Source organism: Cyprinodon tularosa, unplaced genomic scaffold, assembly GCF_016077235.1.
Source record: "Cyprinodon tularosa strain WSP-4 unplaced genomic scaffold, ASM1607723v1 ctg642, whole genome shotgun sequence".
NCBI classification, from domain to species: Eukaryota; Metazoa; Chordata; class Actinopteri; order Cyprinodontiformes; family Cyprinodontidae; genus Cyprinodon; species Cyprinodon tularosa.
Window position 1 is genome coordinate 779,620 of NW_024039388.1, and position 24,176 is coordinate 803,795.

The 24,176-nt window shown below is 38.7% G+C and overlaps 3 protein-coding genes across 6 annotated transcripts; 1 reads left to right on the forward strand and 2 right to left on the reverse strand.

Annotated features, from left to right (window-relative positions):
* Positions 1 to 710: 710 nt before the first annotated feature.
* On the reverse strand, positions 711 to 1,797 carry LOC119798949 (protein PIGBOS1). The gene is made up of 2 exons (XM_038308619.1): positions 1,641 to 1,797; positions 711 to 920 (listed from the first exon to the last, which is right to left on the reverse strand). Exon 2 carries the CDS (start codon positions 872 to 874, stop codon positions 716 to 718), a length of 159 nt encoding a protein of 52 aa, XP_038164547.1. The 5' UTR covers positions 875 to 920; positions 1,641 to 1,797; the 3' UTR covers positions 711 to 715.
* Positions 1,531 to 11,189, forward strand: pigb (phosphatidylinositol glycan anchor biosynthesis, class B). 3 transcript variants are annotated; one of them, XM_038308618.1, is made up of 13 exons: positions 1,531 to 1,723; positions 3,213 to 3,349; positions 3,427 to 3,550; positions 5,792 to 5,909; positions 5,991 to 6,095; positions 6,946 to 7,076; positions 7,154 to 7,294; positions 8,637 to 8,688; positions 8,761 to 8,972; positions 9,049 to 9,113; positions 9,199 to 9,418; positions 10,737 to 10,914; positions 10,991 to 11,189. In XM_038308618.1, the coding sequence occupies exons 2-13, from the start codon at positions 3,232 to 3,234 to the stop codon at positions 11,102 to 11,104; spliced, it is 1,578 nt and encodes a 525-aa protein (XP_038164546.1). In that variant the 5' UTR covers positions 1,531 to 1,723; positions 3,213 to 3,231; the 3' UTR covers positions 11,105 to 11,189. The 3 variants fall into 3 exon arrangements, with proteins under 3 accessions (XP_038164546.1, XP_038164544.1, XP_038164545.1); XM_038308616.1 differs by lacking the exon at positions 1,531 to 1,723 and adding an exon at positions 2,958 to 3,064; XM_038308617.1 differs by lacking the exon at positions 1,531 to 1,723 and adding an exon at positions 2,977 to 3,064 and having other exon boundaries at positions 3,165 to 3,349.
* On the reverse strand, positions 11,055 to 21,157 carry ccpg1 (cell cycle progression 1). 2 transcript variants are annotated; one of them, XM_038308614.1, is made up of 10 exons: positions 21,007 to 21,157; positions 20,476 to 20,558; positions 19,467 to 19,584; positions 18,533 to 18,609; positions 18,263 to 18,440; positions 18,109 to 18,183; positions 16,034 to 16,363; positions 15,845 to 15,948; positions 12,314 to 13,605; positions 11,055 to 11,852 (listed from the first exon to the last, which is right to left on the reverse strand). In XM_038308614.1, exons 2-10 carry the CDS (start codon positions 20,533 to 20,535, stop codon positions 11,660 to 11,662), a joined length of 2,427 nt encoding a protein of 808 aa, XP_038164542.1. In that variant the 5' UTR covers positions 20,536 to 20,558; positions 21,007 to 21,157; the 3' UTR covers positions 11,055 to 11,659. The 2 variants fall into 2 exon arrangements, with proteins under 2 accessions (XP_038164542.1, XP_038164543.1); XM_038308615.1 differs by lacking the exon at positions 18,109 to 18,183.
* Between the last annotated feature and the right edge of the window lie 3,019 nt (positions 21,158 to 24,176).

Below are 24,176 nucleotides of genomic sequence, written 5' to 3' on the forward strand. Positions count from 1 at the left end.
TATTGTAGTGTATTTTTTTTTACCAACCGTCTAATGAACTATACACAGTTATTAAGTTGGTGACACAGTTGGTGTCGTATTGAAATGCCTCACCATCATGTTGAAATAAACTTACTCCAAAACCTCTGAGCTTCCTGATCTTGAACGGACTCTAATTAACTTCTTTTTTTTTTTGTAAATCTTATCAAAAATTAATGAAATACTAATCCTGTCAAAAATGTGTTTAATAAATGCATGTAGCTTCTGTATAACTGAAGATAAAACTAAGAGATTAATCGGGTCACAATTGAAAAGAAAAATCTGAATTTATCATCCAGTCCATTTATCATACAGAATTTTTTTCTGTTTGTCATAAAAAGTTTTAGATTGAACAGTTTTTTCACATAAAAGATAACCAGAGTAAGTTCAGGTTGTGGATAGATGAAATCATTGAATAATTAAAAATGTACCAACACTTGTGTTTTTCTCACCACAAAAAGACATTACTTTATTTCTTGGTTCACAATATCTTTCGGTTACACAGTTTAATGCATTTACAAATACATCTGCTAAAAATAAGGCAGGTGAGTGTTAAAATATGTCAAGGCATTTAAAAAAAATGCCATACCCCACAGTAGCAGAAATGTAACTGCACAGGCTTTGTGTTTTGTTTGGCCTCCAGTCTGGCATCAGCGGTTCTGATTGTTCAGTCTGTTAAGTGCTTCCTGGGAGTGCTTCAGTCCATTTCATTCCCTTTCTTCGGCACATCCTTGTTTTGCTGTTCAAAGGCCTTCAGTCGTGACTCATAGTATGGTCTGTAGATGTAAATGCCCCCAGCGACCCCAAGCGCTGCGGCTAAGAACAATTGTGAGAAAGGCAGCCTTTGTCGAAACATTGCTCCTGCTTTACAAGGTATCAAGATCTACAGATCCCTACCAATCCTGAAAGAAAGACAAACACATGGCAGATCATTTCAAATACATGGGTATCAAGAAAACAAGCATGTGTTGCTAGAAATAGTTTGCATAAAAAAAGTCCCCCTATTAAATATAAAAAAAACAAAACAAGTGCATCCAAATTAACTTCAGGATGCAGTGTTAAGTATTTTATATAATATAAGATCGAATCGAAATTAATCGATTTAGAACTGTATGAATCAAAATCAAACCGATTCAGGACTTTGGCCCTAGTGAACACATTAAGCTTTTTATCCTAAAAAAAAAGATTAAAGTAAATTTAGAACCTGATGCAGTGAGACCTAAAGCCCTTGAGTGGAGATTCAGTTATTTTCTTCTACCTTGACAGTGAATTTTGTCATTTTAAAATATGTGCACAGGACACCTCATATACATATGCACATATACAAATATATTAGATGTCTTATTCTGTCAAATATTGACTTTAAATACACTAAATGTAGAACTCAGGTGGGTGTAAAACCGATTTGTAGTACATCATCAACAGGTAGCGCGATATTCCATATAAATATTTACCAAAAGCATATCCAAATATAATGTCTTATTTTGAAAAGTCCCGACCGGATATTGACAATGTTCGACCGAATCTTGTTCTAATTTTCAGTTCGTTAACCTTTTTTTTTATTGAACATCGGTCAAACATGACTATTACGGATATAATTATCTACAACATATTTCACTCACCAGATAGCACTTTATAGGAGGAGTCTGTAGTTACCCCGGACAGAGGGGAAGTCAGATAAAAGGATAAAAATGCCCAAGAAAAGGTAAACAGGAGGATACTTACGTATAGAGAGAGCTTTCTTCTTCTGAGAACTACTGTGCGAAGAAAGATGAACAGTGCCACCTAGCGTAAGAGAAAAACGATGGGTCAAGACAGTATGGCCTGTCAATAAAGCTACGTTGAAGCGGGAAAATTAAATTAAAATAAGAGTAGCGTGGTAAATTCATATTCTTTTCTTCCCAAAAACTAGATCGTAATGTTTAAATTTTGAATAATATTTTGGTTTTATTTTTTTTTTTTCATTTGGATTAATTTCATTGGTGATCTTTTGTGGGCCTGTCAATATAACATATCTGCTTTAACTGGAATCTAAATAGATACGGAATATAATTATATTTGTTTATGTAGCAGACAATCGGTACAAAATAAGGAAAATAAGCTTGCAATCTATTCTTCAACCGTTAGAGGGGACAGCTCAATCAGAGCTGTATATCACATTTTTTTAAAAAAAACATCTATTCTATTCTATCCTATAAAGCTGTATCCTCTCAATCACACACAAGTACAAAAACTACTTAAAAAAAAAAAAAAAAACTGACAAAATTCATTAAATATACGGAATGCTTGTTTAAAAACTTTGATATTAGTCTGAATTATGTTTTCAAGATAACTTATCCTGACACTCATAATACATCAAGAAATGTCGAACAGAACACATTAGAATAGAATAGAATAGAATAGAAGTATTGTTCGGGTGTTATACAGTTTACTGAACACTTTTTGGGTCACTATATATCTAAATTTTTAAAGACATTTATTTTGTATATGCATAATTTATTTTATATTCCTTGCCGGAAAAACAAAAAAATAATTCAAACATACATCAATTTGCCAGTAAATGGCGAAAAAACAACGTATTCGGTGTTGCCTAATCAACCTTAAATAAAAACGTAGATTGGAAGATCAACTACTTTTTCCTCTTTGGTCAGTTTTGCAGCCGGACTCTATATAAAAATACACATTTTAAATAAATATGATGAGCGCAGAAAAAGTAAATGCTAATTTTAGAGTAAGTGGAACAGAAATAATGACAAGTATGCTTGTTTTACGGGATAAGATACCTTAAATTAGTGAAAATCAAGCTAGAACTAATTTACATTTACAGAAAGTTAAATCTACATAGCGACAGTCTCTCTCCTCATCAGTTGGTGGCAGTAATGAGCCATTTAGTTTATTACCAAACCTGAATAGACGCCACAAAGAAGGAGAGCTTTTATATTGAAGTGTGGAAGACCGGAAATAAGATTGAGTGTGGGCGGAAGTAATGTTAAAGACGTTTGTTTGGTCACAGTATCCTAACTCGGAAGTTGAGAGAGATTAAAATGTAAGGAATTGAAGTTGGTTAAACCAAAGCAACTACAACCTCTGTTTAAATTAGCTTATTTAAGACATGAGATAAGGCAATTCCCCTGATTTTTTTTTAGTTTCAGCCCCTCGATGAATTTGATATGAGCCTAGTCCTGCTCTGACAGGTGATTCCCACCTTATCCTATGAGGATGGAGACTCTACGCCCTCGGCTGAAGTTCGGGAGCAAAGCAGAGGACGTGAAGTTGAGGAAACGGAGGTCCCTGCTTTACTCCAAGGAGGAGGGGAAGCTTTTAAACCACGGTGCTGCAGCTCAATCAGCTCCATGTTCCATTAAACACTTCCTTTTCAGGAAATCACTAAGCAACTTATCTCCACAGGCCTACTGAGGGTGGCTGTCTTCATTGTGTTCTTCAGACTGATCAACTGTGTCCTGGTTCAGACCAGCTTTGTCCCTGATGAGTACTGGCAGTCCTTGGAGGTGTCACACCGGATGGTCTTTAAATATCCTTTGATTTCCTTTTTCAGTCTGTGTGAATGAGTGACCGAATGAATAACTTTATTTCAGAAAAAGCAGTACAATTACAGATTTTAAATATTTTAAGATTTATTTATTTTAATATATTTATAATTTTTTACTTTTTAATATATTTCTAAGATAGGCTACGCATGCCTTCAAATGTATTGATTTTAATGATTGTCTTTTACTCTGTTTTAATGTTATGGTCTTTTAACCTTTGTTTTAATCTTCCCTTTTTTTAACTGTAGCACTTTGAGATTTGAATTCAAATGTAAAGTGAATTACAAATAAAACTCATTATTATTATTATTATTACAAGATTATTAGCTATAACCCAAACAACCACAACCATTGTAAAAAAAATTAGCACATATAAAGTGACTAGTATCCATTGTCACTGTTCTTCTTCCATCTCACATCATTGTTGCCTTCATAAAGAAGCTTAGGTCCCTCTGCCTTTGCAACAAGATGTTACATATCTTCTATCTGTTGTGGAGAGTGTGATCTCTTCTTTCATCATCTGCTGGGGTAACAGGATCATCTGCTGGGGTAACGACATCAGGGCAAATGACTTAAAAAAGACCAACAAGCTAATTAAGAAGGTCAGTTCTGTTCAAGGAACTCCTCTTGAACCTCTGGGGATGATTTCACAAAGGATAATTCTCCATTAAGTGTAGAACATTATGGAAAACAGTAAGCATCCACTTCAGAAGATTTTTGAACAGAAAAGTATCTTCAGTCAGAGGGTAGATTTGGTGCAAGACAGACTACTAGAGAAGATCCTTCCTCTTACAGCTATCCACAGCTACAACAACTCGGAGGGAAAAAAAACAAAAGCAAAAAACCCTAGGAGTTACTGCAATATTTCATTCCCTTTGGAATTATCAAGTATCTTTTAATTGAATTTCAGTTGAAATTGACTGGGTCAGGGGGGCAGCAGTCTCAGAAGAGATTCCCAGGTGCTGCAGGGCCAGCCAATAGACAGTCTGTCCACTGTGTCCTTTGCAATGTCCCGGGACTTGCCTGGAACAATCCTGAGGAAGGCATCCAGTTTTCATCCAGTACAGATGTCCGATTCCCTTCAGACGACTCCTTGTGATGTGCAGGAGAAGCAGCTCTATTCCGAGCCTCTTCCAAATGACCGAGTTCTGGACTATTATCTCTAGTGTCCAGCCAACCTATGGAGAACGGTCATTTCAGCCACTTGCATCCAGGATCTATTTCTTTTGGACATAATTTAAATGTTATAACCTTATGTGAGAGTAGGGACGTAGACTGACCGGTAAAAACAAGAGGTTTTTACTTATGTTGATATATTTATTAGTGTTGCACCGATTCCAATACCAGTATTGAGTTGGGGCCCCGATCCAGCACTAAAATGGTGGTATCGGTATCGGCAAGTACTGACAAATAGGCACCGATAGCATTTTGAGAGCCAAAAGGTTATTCAACTATTGTCACCGATTCCAGGTTGGCAATAAAAAATTCTACTGGATTCACTTTGTATTAGTATTTTCCTGTTTCACAAAGGTAGGCAGCAGCTTGACAAAGCCATGATGGCAATTATTATACATCCAAGTAGTGTGCAGTTCTTCATATATAAACACACACTTCAATTTCAAACAGATGGTATCGTTATCGGCTGATGCTGCACAGCCAGGTATTGGTATCGGGGCCAAAAAATGGCATCGGCGCAACACTAATATTTAATTATTTATATATATTCCCCTTTATATCCCCAACTTCTTTCAATCTCCTAAACAGTGGTAAAATAAACAAAACTCTACATGGCTACAGTTTCAATTTGTAATAAGATAAAAATCTACGTTTTACCTATTAAAATGGCTCATTTAGACTTCCTTAGACACTTGAGTCTCTTCTCACAGCTGATTGGATGAAACTTTTAAGGTCCAAGTTCTCAGTAACTATAAGAAAGCTTTGGTTAATCTGTGAAAGCCTGATATTTGAAGGCTTTAACGATAAGAAAGTGCATAAAAACGGCCAGTTTGGATATGGAAAACCGGATTTGGATTAAGGAGGGGAACTAATTCCTGCCACTGATGCTTGTTTGATTATCTGAAGGTTCTTTCATTATTCACATAAAATGGCAGCTGTTGTGGTATTAATTTTGTGGTTCACATATATTTATCAACAAAAAAAATTTTTTTTCCTGGTTTGATTCTGGGTTGATCTATTTGTTGAGGCGGGAACCTTAACAGTAAAACCTATGGCTACCTGACCTGGGAGTGGAAAGCAGGAATCAGAGGATTTGCTTATCCTTTGTTTTTTGCAGTTCTATACAAGATATTACACCTGCTAAACTACGACACAGTCTACCTCCTTGTGAGTTGCTTTATTTCTTGGAAAGATTTGATTTGACTTTGTGATCATGGAGTTCATGTGTTGTTGTTTTTCTTGTTGCAGATTTGGCTTCCTCGAATAGTTCAAGCTCTCCTGGCTGCATTCGCTGATGTTAAATTCTTCTTACTCATCCGATCGCTAGAAACCGAGGATGTTACGAGATGGATGGTAGAAAGAGCCTATTGTCATAATCCTACATCTCACTGAGAAACTGTTCTGTGACTGGGTTTTGTTTTCACCTCCCAAACTTGGACTTGACAATAGAATCCTTGCAGAGCAATCAGGAACTCACTGAATGGACCCTGTAGATTAGTCTATGCAGAACATCTACATGCATCAAGCTGTTCTACCTTTAATTCATTCAGTCTAGAAATAGAAATTGAACTTCATAGATCTCAGACTAGAAATTAACTCTGCATATAACTCATCCTCTTAGGGAGCAGTGGGCTGCCACTGTGCAGCGCCTAGGGAGCAGTGTGGTGTTAAGGGTTTTGCTCAGGAACCCAGAGTGCAAGCAGTGGGGATCAAATGGGTTGTTTGCAACCTTCTCAGAGTACAAGCGCACTGCCCAAACCACTAGACCAACATTCGCCCATGTCTTGAAATAGTCTCTGCATTACCTAAGATTTTTAAAAGTATTTGTTCCTCCTTTTAAAAAATAACATATTTCCCAGACTTTTCCCATCTTTCATTTCTATTCTGTTCAGCTGATTTATATTAATAATATTAAGCTTCAGTTTCCCAAATCACAATGGTATGTCACTGATGGGCTTAATTCACATTCATTCAACCATCAAAAAGCTTCTCTTCAAATGTTAAACTTAGATTAAAGTTGGCTTTTTGGTCATAAACAGAGCTGATCTAATTCAAACTGAATCTTATAAAATATATGAAATCTACACTGTCTGAAAAGCCAAAGCTAAATGTCAGATTTGTATAACCTGCAACAAATAAACCCTGATAGCTTTAATTCACATGTCAGGGTTGTTTACTGTCTGCTGATTTCTCTGCTCTCCAGCTCTTCTGCCACCTGTGTTCCTGGTTCACCTGGTTCTGCTGCACCAGGACTCTGACCAACACAACAGAGACCACCCTCACCTGTTTGGCTCTCTTTTACTTTCCTCTGCCAGGGTCTAAATTATCCAGCAGGTAAAAGCTTGTTACCGTTTTTATTCTACTAATCTTCAAGTGTCTTATTTCTCACTGGTTTTCCTTGATTTCCCCAGTAAAATGTACCTGTCCCTGGTGGCTTTGGCAGTGGTCGTACGGCCGACAGCCCTGATTGTCTGGTTCCCTCTGCTAATGTACCATTTCTGGCATGAAGCGGACAAACTGAGACTCATCACTCATAGCTACGTTCCTATAGGGTAAGTGCTCTCAGCCTCATGGATGCTCTAACCCCGCGGTTCTCAAAGGGTGTGGCGCGACCCACTGGTGGGGAATTGAGACGTGACAGGTGGGGCGCGCCAAGTTCCGGTGTGTGTGTGTGTGTGTGTGACTATAAATGTAGAACATGTGAGAGCAAACTGTCCTTATAGCTGTATGTTGCCGCTTTTTAGACCAATCAAACCCACAAAGTAATCATTACTAGCCTACATGCAGTCTAATTAAAAGAACATTAGATATGAGAAAAATTTCACCTGGAACTGAAGTGCCAAAATAATGATTGACGTGACGTCGGCATATTATTTGTAACGGAATAAACTTTCGCGCCCCAGTGTTGCCAACTCAGCGACTTTGTCGCTATATTTCAGACCCCTCCAGCGACTCTTTTTCAAAAAAGCGACTAGCGACAAATTAGCGACTTTTGGAGACTCTTACGTGAAAGCACGTATCGTTCCTTTTCTTGTCCTCCAGCGGCAGGTGCTGCCGTGGGGCGCCTCCTCCGTCCCAACCCCATTCTCCCCCGCTATCGCAGGAGTCCCTCTCAGCGCTGCAGTCAGAGACACAGCATGTTTACCCTCAGCGTCCAGACTGCAAATAAAGCGCATATGCGCCGGGATTGACGGCGCAGGTTGATCATAAATAACTGAATTTGAAATATTTTATCTTAAATAAATAACAGCGTTTGATTCACACAGCCACATGTTCATGTTTTACCGTGATTTGTAGGCTCCTTGGTGGACCAAAAGGGAAAAAAGAAAACATTTTAAAAAGTTTTTAAAAAATTGTAACTCCGCCATAGTGTCATATCTCACATCCTTCACTGAAAACAAAATACAGATCTCAGCTGAACATTGAGCATGACTTGAGAGTGGCAGTATCAAGCCTGCAACCCCGTTTTGAGAAACTGTGCAATGCAAAACAGGCTCATTGCAGCCCCTAATGCAGGGATAAATAGACCTGTCTTGCCAGATGGATTTAACTTCTTTTCTTTGATTAACAGATTGCAGAGTGGCACTTTAATTTTTTCTATCTTTGAGCTTGATACAAATTTTGACACAGCTGCATTTTTATTTTATTTTTTTTTAGCTTGCTGTTATTTGATGTAGATAGTTTGTATTTAGATACTACTTGTTACTTCAATAAAATTGGAACATTTTAAGATTGTTGCATATTTCATTAGCATTGTGTTGGGGCGATGGGGACAGGCGGGGCTTGAAAATTCCCCCTTGTCCAAAGTGGGGAATGACAGAAAAAGTTTGAGAACCACTGCTCTCACCATTGTTTTGCTCCTGTCCTCACTGCTTCATGTTGTTAAATATCCAGGATGTTGGCGGTTCTAATTTCAGCACTGATCGACTGTCTCTTCTATGAAAAGGTAAAACACAGCCTACCAACCGAGTAGCTTTTATGTTTACATTAAGATGGCAACAGCTGGCCTCTATTCCAGTGGACGCTGGTGCAGTTCAACTTCATCAAGTTCAACATTCTCCACGGCGTGGCCGGTTTCTACGGCTCCCACCCCTGGCACTGGTACTTCACCCAGGGCTTCCCCGTCATCATCGGTCCTCATCTTCCCTTCTTTCTACATGGATGCAGCCTGGCCTTCAGGAAATACAGAATCCTGCTGGTCACGGTTCTGTGGACTGTTGCTGTGTACAGGTAATTTGATTAGAAGGCAGAGTTGGGAAAAACTACTTATGAAAAATGGTTGAAGTAAATAATTTTCTCTGCTCAGTTTGCTTCCTCACAAGGAGTTCAGGTTCATCTACCCTGTGCTGCCATTCTGTATGATCTTCTGTGGTCAGTTCCCTGTTTCAACTCTTTAATCCCAGTATGCGTTCTATTCCTGGTGAAATGTGTTCATATCAGAGGTGTGTAATTGCAGGGATATCTTTGACTCGCCTCAAAGCGTGGAGACGTGCAGCTGCAGCTCTCCTTTTGGTGTCCAACCTGGCTCTGGCTCTGTACACCGGTCTGATCCACCAGAGAGGTACTCTAGATGTCATGAGCCACCTTCAGACGCTTTGTGAGGTCAATGGGGACGCTGTCAGCTCGCAGTCGGACGTCCTCTTCCTCATGCCCTGTCACTCAACGCCATTCTACAGGTACAACCAAAACCCATGGTTCACTGTGGAGTTGCTTTGTTCAGGGGGATCTGCTGTTTCTTTGAAGTCCAAACAAATTCAGTTTTGGTCTCATGGAGCTGAAAGCATCGGTACCATGTCCTCTATGCGACTTATGGACATCTCTGTAAACAATTCAGGCTTTTCTCAGCAATGGCTTTCATCATATGCAACTCCTCCATTATTATGGGCCTCTTGGCATCTATCAAACACCTATTTACTGGTTTTAAGCTTCTTAGTTATAAAACTTTGTGTCAGTTTATCACATTAAATCCCCTAAAATACGTTTAGGTTAATTGGTTTCAATGTAACAAAAGCACTTCCAAGGGACAGTTAGATTTGAGTTAAATATTTGCATCGATTTAAGTAGCTAAAACCGGTTTAAAATGTAAGTAAAAAAAATAAACTAAATGAAGCTGTTGAATTGTTCTAATTCAGCATTGTGGGATGTTTTCAGATGCAATCGGGTTATAATCTTGTATCTGTTGCTAAAAAAAAAGGTTTTAATTGTAAAAATAAGGTGCAAGTTCCAACATTATAGTGTCTAACTTTTTTGCCATTTATAACTAGCTTGTATTTCTTTAAAGGTGCAAATCATTTTTCCCATATCTTTTATATAAGATGTATATGCACACTACTGCAAAAAAATTTTTGCTGCTTGTTTTTTTTTCTGATAAATTTTCTTATCTTATTACTTCAGACATTTAAAAGGATCCTAAAGGGATAATCAAGGATTTTTGACTGTGCTGAACTGACAACTTAGCAGAAAATGATGTCAATGTTTTAATGAAATCTCAGGCTTTACACGGACTGTGGTCTCTTTGAACTTGTTGACCTCAGGAAAAGACCGCTTGCACAGAACCTTGCTCATCTGGTTTCTTCTTGTTAAAAGGCAGCGTTTCCTCCCCACTGTCGCTGCATGCATGCTCATTGTGAGTGATTGCTGTAGTAGATGACAAAATGCAAGTGAATTTCTAGTTGCCACAAGCTCATCCAGGAGTGTGACCTGTAAGTCCAATGATTCGATGCAATCAGCGGCTTTACTTAGATTAAAAAAAAACTTTAACAATCTGTTTGATCTAATTGAATTATCTCTGTAAAAGGCCTTAAAAGGACTTTTTTTTTTATTGGCGATATTTAAATAACAATGCATTAGATCTCTTATTAACTTGAAAAATTATAAACATCTGCGCTTCAGAAGTCCTGAAAAACAAAGTCTTGCTGCTTTTAAGCAAAACATAGTGTTTGGATTAAACCTACAGAAACAGTTCGTTATTTACACACGTCTGTCTCCTCCTAGCCACGTCCACTGTCCTCTGAAGATGAGGTTTCTGGAATGTCCCCCAGACCTTGGAGAGGATGGCTACTTTGAAGAAGCTGCACAGTTCTACAACAATCCTCTCCTCTGGCTCAGGACTTCTTTTCCATACAAATCCTCCCTGCCAACACATCTGGTTTTATTTGACGTCTTAGAAAAGGTAGGGGAAAGGCTACACCATCTGTTTGCATTTGTCTAAAAGTGCAATGTTCAAACATTTCTGTTTTCTCCTGTAGGAAATCTACACATTTTTGCAGGGGAATAACTTCACGAGGACAGCAGAGATATTTCACACTCATGTTCCAGAGGGAAGACTTGGAGGAAACATATTTATTTATGAAAGGCACTGACAAAGCAGCAGAAACAAACACCAATGATGAAAATATTCTGTGACAATGTAACGGTTTGCTCCTATAATAAATATTTTAAATTTAATATTTACTTTTTTAACATTTTATTTCCATCTACAGTTTAACTAAGAAGTTATATTCCAGTCTTTTTTTAAAGAGATGTTTAAGCTGAAATAAAACAAAGGCTCCAGTTGAAACGAGACACGAGGTGGAATGTTAGAAAACAGCTGAACTCTAAAGTCACTCACGTCACAAACTGGTCAAAGAAAACCTTCATACACCTACAAGCTAAACCTCTTGGATTGAGTTTAGCATGGCAACAGGTGGATGATTAGCTCAAGTATTGATTTAAATTACATTTATTTTATATTTTTTCAATAGGCATGGAAACAATCCAAGAGTTAACTTAAAGCAGGAAAGTCCCGCATCGTCCATTAAAACCTTTAAATTGTTAAAACATACAACAGGGCTGGGACGCTCAGTAGCTTGAAAAGAAAAAAAGAATTGTGCAAAATTGCCAAAAAAAAAAAAAAAAGCTTTCATGATGATTTTCTTTTAGTATTTGGGGTCAAAGGGCATCGGGCCCAGTTCAATTTTCACATCAGCCATGAGTCTGTCTGCGTTTCTTCCTGATCGGCTCATCTTGCGAGAACAGTGAGGACGAGATCTGCCCCTCGGCTGTTTCCTCTGCTGATGCCTTGCTCTCCAGTCTTCCTTTGAGTCTGTGTCGGGCCTTGGAAACGGCCCTCTAAGATCAGAGAAAAAAAATCATAGAAAGACACAGTTAAAGACATAAAACTTGTATCAAATAAGTCTTTTTACATTTTAGTTAGATCGAAACAGCAGAACTTGATTTGTTTTACTGGAATTTTACTGGATAGAGCCATAAAAAGTAATGGATAAGTGCGAGGTGAAAGGGAAATATTTTTTTGTGTTTACATTTTTGATAAATAAAATTCAAAATGATTTGAGTATTCATCCCCCTCTGACAGTAAATAAAGTAATGCAATCAATCACCTTCAGAGGTCACCTTCTTGAGAGTAATTTAGTCTCGGTACTAAACCAGTTGTTTAGTGATGAGTTCACTGAGTCAGCCTGTTTATTCCTTGTGTTTTTAGGCTTAGGTTTCTTCTAGCAGGAAATTCCTCAGATGTTGCATAAAGGTCATCGAGTTTCTGTTTTTGAGATGTGATTCCAGAGGAGACTTACCGCGGGCCAGAACTCTTGGTGTATCCTTCTCCAAAGAAGTGCCTGTAGATGTAGTCGTCCAAGTCCCTGAACATGTCGTCATCTAAGCCATGATAGTCCTGGATGTCAGCCAGGTAGCTTTCAACCTTGCTTACGAAGTCTGTGAAGAGCATGCGGTCGTGGATGAAGAGTCCGTTATGAAAGAAGCCGTTGATGAAGGCTCCCAGCTCGTTCCAGTGGTAGAAGTGGTCCACTTCCTGCTGCAGGTAGCTCTGTAGCAGCAGGTTGAACTCGTCGGCTCTGATCGGCTCCGTGGCTTTGTTGAAGAGGCTGGTGGACTCCTGGTAGGCGCAGTCAAAGACCCCGCTGCATCCTTTCATGCTTCTCCTCTGGTTGCTCTCTTGGTCCTGGAGAACTTTCCCGGCTGATTTCCGTGTGTTGTTGTCGTTGTGGGAGGAGGATGTTTTGTGTCGGTGGTGGGGTTTCTGGGCTGGATGCTGCCATGACTCTTCAGTGTTTGCTTTGTCATGCTTCTTGTTATAAAATCTCTGTGCTTTGTTGATGAAGGTTGAGGCTGAATCCTTAAAGTGTTTGAATGTTGATTTGACCGAATCAGAAAACTTCCGCAGGTTTTCTTTCACAGCCTCTTTGGCTTTCTTAATCTGCTCCTTATGGTGGTGGACGAAGTCTTTGGTGGAGTTTTTCACAGCATCAACCGTCTCCTTCATTTTCCCGGCCATTCCCTGTCTGGTTCTTTTTACTTTGGATTCTCTGTCTCCTTTGGCCTTCTCCTCTTTGGTTTCCACGTACAGCCTCTCCCACAGGTCGGAGCGCTGCTGCTCGAAACTCAGCTTCTTCTGCAGCTCCAGCAGACGTTTCTCCCAATCTTCTGCTTCTGACCCGCTCTCCTTGTTAGATGTAGAAACATGACTCCTCAGAGCACTCAGCTCGTTCCTCAGCTCCTCCGTGACCTTCCTCTCTCTGTCCAGCTTCATCCTGAGCATATGAGCTTCTGCCATCATGTCTTTCCTCTGAACCTGAAAGTCTCTGATCATCCACTGCCCCTCCTCCAGCTGCTCTTTCAGCCTCTGGTTTTCTGACAGCAGTGAATCCACTCCCTTAGCCTCCAGATCTTGAATCTTTGAGTGCAAGTTTTTCAACTCCTCCTGTAAAACGGACAGAGATTTTTCCTCACGCTCCAGAGAGCTTCTCAGCTGGAGGTTTTCAACTGTTAGACGCTGCTGCTGAGACACGACGTCCGTCCTCTCCTCCATGGTCTGTTTCAGAACCTTTTCCAGGGAATCTCTCTGGACCTTGACAAGAACAGAAAAATAAGTTTCTGCTTATCCATTTAAAGGTTAAGTAACCAATCATTTCTGTTTAACACTAAGACTCCCAGGATTCTGATCCTACTAGAACTCCCACTGGCCTTCAATTTGACGGGTGACATTTTTCCCAATGGAATGCATGAGTAGTGATGATGTCATCATATGAAATGGTTTTAGTGTGCGATATAAAATCATTGTGGATATGTAGACATTATATAAGGTCTAATATATACATTTTTAAAGGCTGAGAGGCGGGCAGTGCTGTCCAAACCTTGAGCAAAAGTTTCACTATTGTCTGATTGGTCCCTAATTTGTCTGCGTTTTCCCATGTATGGGTCAGAATCTGAGCCGCTTCCTACCCAGTCCTCATCATCAGTCTCTCCCTTTCCACCCGAAATGCTATAACCAATATTTTGAAGCATTTCTAAAGCCTGTTTCGTTGTAAGATTTTCTTCTAAAAGCCATTTGTCGGTATAAGCCAAAGAGTTCTAGCTAGAACGTCAATTGGTGAGAATTTACAATGCAACTAATAGAGCCGTCAAAATAATGGCTGTGGGAGATTGCGGTAGAATGAACCATTTTCATTTTTAGGTTTTTATTTTATAAAAAAAAACTATGTGAAAATTAAGGAAATATAGAAACAGGAAAAGTCAAGTTAACATGAGCAACATATGAATAATCCAAATAAAGTTCTTTCCCTTTAAAAGCTTAGTGGCGTCAAAATGTGGCCTTGTGAGTTCTAGTGTTAAATAACTCAGATTATGGGAATTTATCTAAATTTGAAAAGGTTTTGTTTCAGACTCCTTGTTTTCTTCCTTTATCTTCTTAATCACTTCTGAGAGCAAATTTATAATCTGCTACGTTTCGGGATGATCTTGGCCAAACTGAGTGAGATAATTCATGAGTTAAGGATAAAAAGAAAAAAGTTTAATTAGTCAAATCATCAAGACAATATACTTGAATTATTTAGGTCTAAATTATGAATTTATTCTCCCTTCTTCAACACTTAATCTCCAATTACTTATAAAGTATACCTCCGGAAACTGTTCAAAAAGAAAATTCAAAAAGTCTTCTTTCCCTTAATAATTGAAGGTTTCTGCACCACTATCATCACTCCTACCCCTTATGTTAAGCAGAAAATGGCATCTAAATTCATCTGGAGTGTGAAAGAGATCCCATTTAACATGCCTCAGTGCTGAGGGCTTGCTTTGTTTGGGGTGTTCGGATGAACTATTCTGGTTTACTATCATTTCATAAACACACCTGCTCAGGTTATCCACCTCATCATGATCTTTTTTTTCCTTTTTCCCAGCCTGACTAGTACTTTTGTCATTTGACAAACCCAACTTAAATAATACACCAAAGTTTGTGCAATTTGGTGGTGTGCACATTTTTTTATGCAGCAAGGAATCAAGAGCATCCCAGCCTATTAACTCAATTCAGCTGTATTTATTTATATAGTGCCAATTCACAACTCATGTCATCTCAGGCTATTTTACAGAGATAATACGGTCAGATTGGTAAAAGTTTATGTCAAGGAAAACCACTGCATCCAGTCATTGACTTGCAAGACATGCTTCCCCTGGATGAGCTTGCAGCGACAGTATTTGAGTGCATTTAGTCGACTCTTTGAGACATTCATTAAGGTGGCCTTTTTACTGTGTTGTATTTATAATTGTGGAAACTGGTGAGATCTTTTTAGTTACAACCAGACTAGCAATGGGACTCTGTGTGCACAGCAGCAGCTGCACCACCAAGCCTGTAATATTACCCTAACTGGAGCCTGACCAGGGTGTGATAGGTTTACAGCATTGCAAGACAACCAGTCTAACCACACGCCTTTAAATCCTTTAATGACTAATCTGTACAGACCTGTGAACTACCACAGAAGTTTTGTGAACTCTCCTGCTCCATCACATGTAATGAGAGATATGAAGCCTCGGACAATGAGGCGAGGTGTGAGGGCTTAAAGTGAAATGGGACACATATCCTGGTTTTTGTAAAAATCTGTAAATGCTAATATCTCTATTAATACTGAATTCAGTTTATTCATAATCATTTTACAGAGAAAGTAGAATATATACATATATATATTCTTTTTTTCACTCAGTTAGTTCTCATAAAAAGAAGAAGCACCAAATGTATTTACTTAGCCTTCTAAGTTGACCTTCAGTGATTGTAATTACTGATGGACGTTTATCAAACATTATGTTTAATAACCAACCTGCTGTGTTAAATGCCAATCTCCATCATGCTGCTTAAGTAGATCCCTCACATCCATGTGCTCAATTCCACTGGTTTTCTGTCTTTCCTGAATCTGGACCGTTCCTACAGGAGAAATTGGTCAAACTGATTATTTCCACTTATCTGTACGTGCACGTCTATGCATGTTAGAGTGGAAGTGTGGAGTTACCATAGAAGTGGCCGAAGCCCATGCTGACAGCGATAATGAGGGCGAGCAGGATGCATTTGTTAAGGATGTTCCCATCCAAGCCTTGCTCTCGGTCGTCATGAGCAGCATTAGGTCTCACCTCCACCCAGTCAGCCTGCTGCTGCAGCTCTTCCTTCTTCTCTGGCTCACTAAACAGTGAGTCTTGCAACACCTCCTCCTCCTCTGGATCGGTCACAATGCTCGTGGTGTTCTTCCTAACCCTTCGCTTTCGTAAAATGGGGCTGGAGCTTCGTGCATCTTCGTCTTCACTGCTGCTGGAGTTTGTCAGCGCTGGCTGCTGTGCTGGAAAGGCTACATTCCACATAAAAAACAGATGAGGATGTTGACACCAAAAGGAGGAAAGTAAACCAACCCATTATGACCTCAAGCTTTGTTCAAAACTGTCTGGGTGTTTCTGGGATTCATTCCCCAGTTGTCTAATGTCCATGTGTAAAGTTTCAGAGAGGTAGCTTTGCAATTATCTGTCAAATCATGCAAGAACTTGGTACTTATCAAATGTCCCAATAGGATATTATTTTGAATATAATGGACCCTTATGCTGAACCATAGCCATCACATCTGCATTTACATTTTTCTTCAAAATCTGAAAAATGTCTCAGAGATTTCCACACCTCTACCATCAGGTTTAGCCTTACTGTGGAGGAGCAGATCTGAAAAGAGACCTTCCTGATTTTATCAGCAGCATAAGAGGATGTAGGTGAGGGTGTTTACTGTACCTATAGTTTAATGCTGTGCAGTGTGCTGTCTGCAGTTAGATGGTGTAACACTTTTGCAGTTTAAAGCCCAAAGCAAATAGTCTTACACACCTTGAGGAAATTCATGTGGTAATTTGCAAGAGCTCCCAAAATGCTCATCCCTTCATGCATTTAAAGTAGTTTCTGAGCCATCTTCCATCAAGCTGCAAAGATTTGCCAAGTATGATTTCTCTAATATTGATTAAACGGTTCATACTTATTATCCCAGCTCAATACTCAGGTAAAAATTATAAATCAGCACCTTCTTGAAGCTACTGAATGGCACATGGTTGTTTTTCCATCTTGTTTTCCTTTCCACCACATGCTAGTGAGGTGGACATTATGCAACCATGTGAAGTGAACTGTTTACTTAACATGCAAACCCCAAAATTTAGAAATGTTTGAAAATCTCTCATCAAATATCAATAAAAATATAAGCTATAGAAAAAGTGTCATTTATACTGATTTACTTTGCAAATAACTAACAAAAATTATTTTAATCTGCATTAACATTTTGGCTATTCATTCTAGAACCAAAATGGCAAAAAGCACTCTGCACATTACTAACCATCCTTCAAACACCTTACGTTATAAATTTGACTTACGTTTTATAAAAAGCAAATCTTTAAATGCATCCATAGATGGCATGACTGACAAGCTGCAAAGAATATATCTTTAAAGTTAAGGAACACCACAGAAAATCAGAGATCATCACAGATCGTCCTTCTGCACCCAGAATCTGCAGTTTGCAGCTCTGTTGGTTTCAGACCTCCTGGATGCCAGATTTCAATCTAACATAAACCAGACCATGGTTCCTTTATAGGAAGGGGACACATCAAAAATGGGGACAGAGAGCAAAACTGAACATCATGAAGTGTAAATAACTGTGGAAGAAAACTCAACTTTTACATCACCCTGAAAACAGCATCCCCACAGTAACAACAAGGGGGTTTGAGAGGAGGAGAGATATGCGGAAAAGGACCACAGGCCGGATTCGAACCCGGGTCGCCCGTGTCAATGACTAAGGCCTCCATACATGGGTCGTGTGCATTAACCACACGACGATGCCACCAAAGCAAACCCCAGGTATAATAATTTTTGAGGATTTTTATTTTTTTTGTAAGTCTGTAGTGTTCCACAGTTTCCATTCAGGCTTGACTTTTGTTCGTGCACACATCAAACTTACATCACAACATCTCTCAGGCTTGAAAAGCAGCCATCAGATTTAGTTTAGTTAGCTGCTAAACAAGGTTAGGGTCATGCTAGAATAAATTCAATTTAAATTAGGAAACAAGCAGCTACCAGGGAGCTGGCATCTCAGGCGGCGGCTCAAGTTCACCAGAGTTTGGTGAAGTTTCCAGTAACTCAACAACAAACCTGCTCAGACACAGGAGAAAGTTTTTGTATCGGATGTATTGCTGTTGACTATTTAGAAGGTATTTAAAAGGAGCGGTACCTGTCTCTGTGGCAGTGAAGGTATAATGACTGCTACTGGAGGTGCCGAGGTACAGCTCCTCAGAGCTGGCTGCCTCCTCCTCCCCATGCTGGCCCTCACTCAGGTCTCTCAAGGTCACAATGTCAGAGTGATCACTCGAGGAAAAAACATGCTCTTTGACTGTGGCATCATTTCCAGCCTGCAGGACACATTTTCAGAAGGTAATAACCATTTAATAACCAGTTCTGTTTTACTTTAACATTTGCTTTATATACATTTATCTCCTCTCACCTCAAGACCACACATGGTCTCATCAACAGTCTGCTCTCCCAGTGTGTCATCAAGAGAGATTTCTTCAACACCCAGAGCTGGAAGAGTAAAAAAATAAATAAATACATAAACTAAAAAAAATATATTTATGCACAGCCACAATAAACCTGACTTATGTCCACAAACATAGCCATTTAGGCTAATTAATATAGAGTATAAAAGTTCAACATTTAACTAAAGTTAAATATCAAATAAATGTGACTCATTTAGATCAACACTGTAAAAATTAAAACTTCAAATAGAATTAATTAAATGTAATTGAACTACAAATAACAAAAATACCGTAAAGATTGAAATTATTAAAAACTGAAATGACAGGGATAAAAATTATCAGAAATGTGCTTATTTTAGGGGAGTGTTGGCCTATTGGTTAGAGTATTGTGCTCGTGCTCTAAGAAGGTTGCAAGTTCCCGGTTTGATCCCCACAGCCTTCACTCTGGGTTCCTGAGCAAGACCCTTAACCCCACACTGCTCCCTGGGCGCCACACAGTTGCAGCCCACTGCTCCCCAAGGGGATGGGTTAAATGCAGAGAATGAATTTGCCCATTGTCAGTAAAGGGATTTACATTTTTACATATTTTCATAACGACGTTGACATGTTTATAATAAAATGCTTAGAAAAAAAACAAACATTCAAAAGAACATTAATTTGGCCAACGCTAAGGTTCCATATAAACTGGTAATTAACAAAATACATATTAAAGAGGAAAATGATCAAAGAAAAAAAAAAAAAAAGAGAATCATGATGATATTGCCTTCTGGTTTCTGCACTACCACTCTGTCGCTTAAACTGTAAAATATATTTCAATTGAAGGGCTGAACATTGTTTCACTTACTAGCATTGAAACCAGCATTGCGTAATTATTTAAACAAGAACAGTTATCAAGCTTTTTACCAGCCGGTGATGAGGCTTGTGATTCAAGCAGCTGTGGTTCTTCCAAACTGGGTTGCTCTGACAGCTCAGTGGCATATTCAGCTGCTGCCTCTGATCCCAGTGTCTCTATATCTGAACCCTACAGCAGCAGATCAGAGATTAGGTTAAAGGACTACTTCATATGTATGATTATAACATTGCATTATCCATCTCTGAGCAGAAATTCAGCTGCAAAAAAAAGGGCCTGTATAAGTATCACCGTGTTAGTAAGAGAACAAACAAAAACAAACAATTAAACAAAATCCAGTGTTGACCAGAATCTAATGAAATTCAGTGTAATCATCCCTGACCAGTTAATCAGAAACTAAAAGACTCAATGTGTTTGGTTTTATCTTAAAGCACTACCCTGTGGTACTAACATCAGCCTTTGCTAAACTATTAGAATATCATTTGAGCTGTGAGATTGTTAAGAGAGAGCAAGACCTTCAGCAGTAAACAGGAAGGTCGAACAGAGTACAGCAAAGTTACCCCTCTTGCTCCATTCAATCTTGGAACAGGATAACTTTGGAAATTTTAAATAAGAATCTACATTGTCTAAGTAATACACAAAGAGACTTCTCCTTCTGTAAATTTAGCTGTGTAACGCTGTGCCCATTTTAAATAGATCTGGTTTAAAATACACTCCCTATTATTATGTTGCCTTCCTAAAGGAAACATAATTTAGTTTTATAGAAAATGTCCTCAAACACACAGGTATAACATGACCTCTGCCTTGTATGTAAGCTAATAATGAATTCTGATAGGCAGGCTAAGAAAATATTTTTTAAATTTAGTTCTCATAGCTTGACACATTCTTAAAATGCAATCAAAATTGGAATATCTCGCACAAGGCTCTGATTGGTGAATATCCAATCAGATATAAGCTGTAAACATTTACCATTTAATTACAACATAATTTTGCTTTGGATATAAGATGTAATATGCAGGAAATTACAACCAAGTTTTTCTGCCAAAAACTACAAGATCTTACCTCATTACTGATGATGGTCCAGCCACAGGAGGACTCTGCATCACTCGATGTGTCTGACATGTCTATCAGCAACAATCAAGGCTCTAAAGAACAAAGAAAGGTTAAAGTTTCTGAAATGCATACTACTATAGGTATAGAATGTAAACGTACAGTTTTAGTTTAACTTTTAAATAAAATACAAGCAGGAGAGTGAAACAGCGACCACAAGTGGCGACGAAGCGATATTACAACAACCAGATAGAACCGAGCAGCACGGCCTGACAAACAAAAACAGCCAGAAAAATCCGACATCAGCGGCTTCTGGAGCTAAAGGCTACGGGAACCGTTCATTGCGGTTCTAAACATTGAATAACGACATCCAGCGTATCGTTTTCTCCTTATTAACTCGCTAGACATGTTTATTATTAACGTCACTTCCCAAAACATGAGCACAACATGCAATTATAGCAATGAAGACAACGCCCGTTACATTTTAAAGGTGATTTTAGCTTCAACGGAGGCAGTGAAACAAAGAAAATCTGCTCTATTTACCGGTGTTTTGCGCACAGTGTTGTTTGCAAGCTCCTCCACAGTTGCAAGATCGCCAAAAACCACAAGTTATCCGTTAACAACATTCGCAGCAGAAATCCGGAAGGGAAGTGTAGTTTTTGAGTCGTATAACTGTCATGGTGAACGAGGTTCTTTAAACATAAAACAACTACATTTTCCGCGAGGCAGCGCGGTGGTCAAACAGGCTCAACCATATGGCGCAAAAGCAAGCAAATCTTGCCAAAAAAAAAAAACAAGGAAGCCTGACTGAAACGGCCTGAATCTAATTATAGTGTATTTACGATAGAAGAAGTTTATGATTTTATTTATTATTACAGTGAAAATAAGGATGGTTAATTACATAAGATTTTTTTTAACGGCAAAAAGCAAATAAACTGATTCTTGGTAACACCTCGATTTAAAAACATCATGATTAGGTATGATCTATGATTGTGTTTCACAAATCCCAAAGAGTTTAGGTTGGGTAAAAAGCAGTTTTGTTTAAAACAACCAACCTCAACTCAAGATCTTTATACTCAGGTCAACTTTTGGATTCAAAATCTGTGCTGAAATACAGCTTATTTCTCTGCAATCTATGTTAAAAAAAATGTTTTCTTTGCATTTTATTACAGTTCCAATAGGTATCAGAAAATGTTCAGTTCTCTTGCACCGGGTCCAGAAAATCTAGAACGTGTTCTTGCAGGATCAGTAACTGAGGAGTAGTGATGGGTTAATGAGGAATCTTGAAGCGTTTCCACACATTTCCAAACTGTATTGATACTGCGTTGATACTGTCTCGCAGAATACTGACACCTGCTGGACATTTAAAAACACTACAGGCAGCTTATTTGACAGACTAAACTGAAATGATTTGATTACCTAGTACATTCAGATTTAAGTTATTGTAGGTTGTATTGTATTATTTAATATCTATGTTTAAATTGAAAATATCTTTGATGTTTTTAGATTCAGCCAATAAATCATGTAAACATATATCATAACTTTAAGGGGAAAATGTAAATGAGGGTGCTCGTGGGCTAGGTTTTTCAATCATATTTTTAAAACAATAAGTAAAGTAAAAACAGTACAAAAAACTAAGAGTCAATTTGAAATGAACTGTAAATCAGATCAATGGAATGATAACTGAGAGGAAAAGTATGACACAACGACAAAATTAAAATAGAAGCGCAGCAAAACGTTCCTGTTCCATCTTGCTCAGTCCTGATTAAGAGAGGAGAGCATGCACAAAGCATCAGCTATGCCAAACAGATAATCCAATGACACTGTTTTTATTCATTGGATAAAAACAATGTAACATACAGTCATCAAAAAGCCCCTTATTCTTGATGGAAGAACTAGTTATGTCTCTACATGAGGTCACCTGAACCACCTGTGATGTTCAGCTTCAGCCAATAAACGTCTGGATCACACTTCCTCCGAAGCCAATCATCTTTCATAATCCCCTACATTCTCCCTTCTTTCACCCACCTCAACCCCACCTCCTTTTTAAAATCTCAGACTGTTCTCAGTCCCACTCACCCTCTGGCTTATTTCTCCACCAGTGTCCGGGCCACAGGGGAATACTACTCTAATTCTTTTCCTAGGTTACTCCAAGCGAATGTCGATTCTCAGCATCAAAGTGTTCTAAATAGACCGGAATACCAAAGATACTATTTCATTTATGTCAATATCTGTTTATTCGGCGTCTCCGTGAACCCCATTCCACCTCTGCAGATGGCCACTCACACTGTGCCTGGTTCTGCTGGAGGTTTCTTCCTGTTAAAAGGGAGTTTTTCTCTCCACTGCTGCTACAAGCAAGCTTAGTGTGGGGGATTGCTGAAGAGTCAATTCAATCAGCTGGTTTCCCTTAGATAAAAAAAACCCTGTACCAATCTGGCTGTTACCACTATAAATCTAATTGGATTGAATATCTAAGGCGAAGCCTGCTGTGAGTGGACCCTGTGTTGTTATATGGTCATCGTGTCCCAACTTGTTTTCATGGTGTTGGGGCTCTTTCTATAGCCTAGGCCCTCTTTATGTAGAGCAACAATTGTCAAGTCCTTATGCATAAATGATCCAACAGGATTGAGTTAGGAAATAGAGATTGGTTTTAATCTTTTCATTATTATTCATTTATTTAAAAAAATGACATATGCATTATAAATAGTAGCATCATGAGAGGTATTTCCCTATAAGGTGCCATGTTGATCTGCCTATTGCTACTAGAGCACTAAGCCCAGATGGAAAACATCTGCTCAGCAGTCACACCTAACACATTCTAACTCTAACGTCACATTACACCAGGGGTGGGAAATAGCTAATCGAGTACAATCTGGACATTTTTATTCAGTTTTCAGCAAGTTAGCCATGTCTGTGTGTTTGAGGTATTCAGAAGGAAAAGCAAATTTAGTTCTGCCAGCTCTAAACTGACTACTTTGCATTGGATTAAAGTGTCATACCGTCAATGTGGTCCTATGAAATGTTTCTGCTGTTTGTTTCAGGGTCTGTGTACTCTGACCTTCCCTAAATATAATTTAACAGAAACAACCTCTGTTAAATGTGTTTAAGCTTTTTGTATTGTGTACACTTTTTTTTCTGAATCAATGAACAGATCTTTCTAAAAAGAAACTCAGCAGCTAAAGACAATTCATAATTTTGACTAAAATAGTATAAACAAATAAAAGTTACAGTGAAAAAATTTTGTATTTGAACACCCTGCTATTTTGCAAGTTCTCCCACTTAGAAATCATGGAGGGATCTGAAATTCACATTGTAGGTGCATGTCCACTGTTAGAAATAAACAACAACCCAGGAATCACAATGTATGTTTTTTTAACTATTTATTTTTATCATATAACTGCAAATATGTATTTGAACACCTGAGAAAATCGATGTGAATATTTGGTACAGTAGCCTTTGTGTGCATTTAAATGTTGTGTGAGGTCTTGTAGTTTTTCACCAGGTTTGCACACATTGCATGAGGGATTTTGGCCCACTCCTCCACACGGGTCTTCTTTAGATCAGTCAGGTTTTTGGGCTGTCACTAAGAAACATGGCGTTTCCCTCCCTCCCTCCAAATATTCTTTATTGGGTTTAGGTCTGGAGACTGGCTAGGCCACACCAGAACCTTGATATGCTTCTTCCAGAGCCACTCCTTGGTTATCCTGGCTGTG

Excerpts from the sequence above, each read along its gene's own strand:
- LOC119798949 (XM_038308619.1), bottom strand. The coding sequence starts at position 874 with ATGTTTCGACAAAGGCTGCCTTTCTCACAATTGTTCTTAGCCGCAGCG.
- pigb (XM_038308618.1), top strand. The coding sequence starts at position 3,232 with ATGAGGATGGAGACTCTACGCCCTCGGCTGAAGTTCGGGAGCAAAGCA. Across the intron at positions 8,689-8,760 it reads ACTGTCTCTTCTATGAAAAG|TGGACGCTGGTGCAGTTCAA; the intron begins GTAAAACACAGC and ends CCTCTATTCCAG. Across the intron at positions 8,973-9,048 it reads TGGACTGTTGCTGTGTACAG|TTTGCTTCCTCACAAGGAGT; the intron begins GTAATTTGATTA and ends TTCTCTGCTCAG.
- ccpg1 (XM_038308614.1), bottom strand. The coding sequence starts at position 20,535 with ATGTCAGACACATCGAGTGATGCAGAGTCCTCCTGTGGCTGGACCATC. Across the intron at positions 18,184-18,262 it reads CTTCACTGCCACAGAGACAG|GTTTGTTGTTGAGTTACTGG; the intron begins GTACCGCTCCTT and ends GTGTCTGAGCAG. Across the intron at positions 16,364-18,108 it reads CCTGAGATGCCAGCTCCCTG|CCTTTCCAGCACAGCAGCCA; the intron begins GTAGCTGCTTGT and ends TGTGGAATGTAG.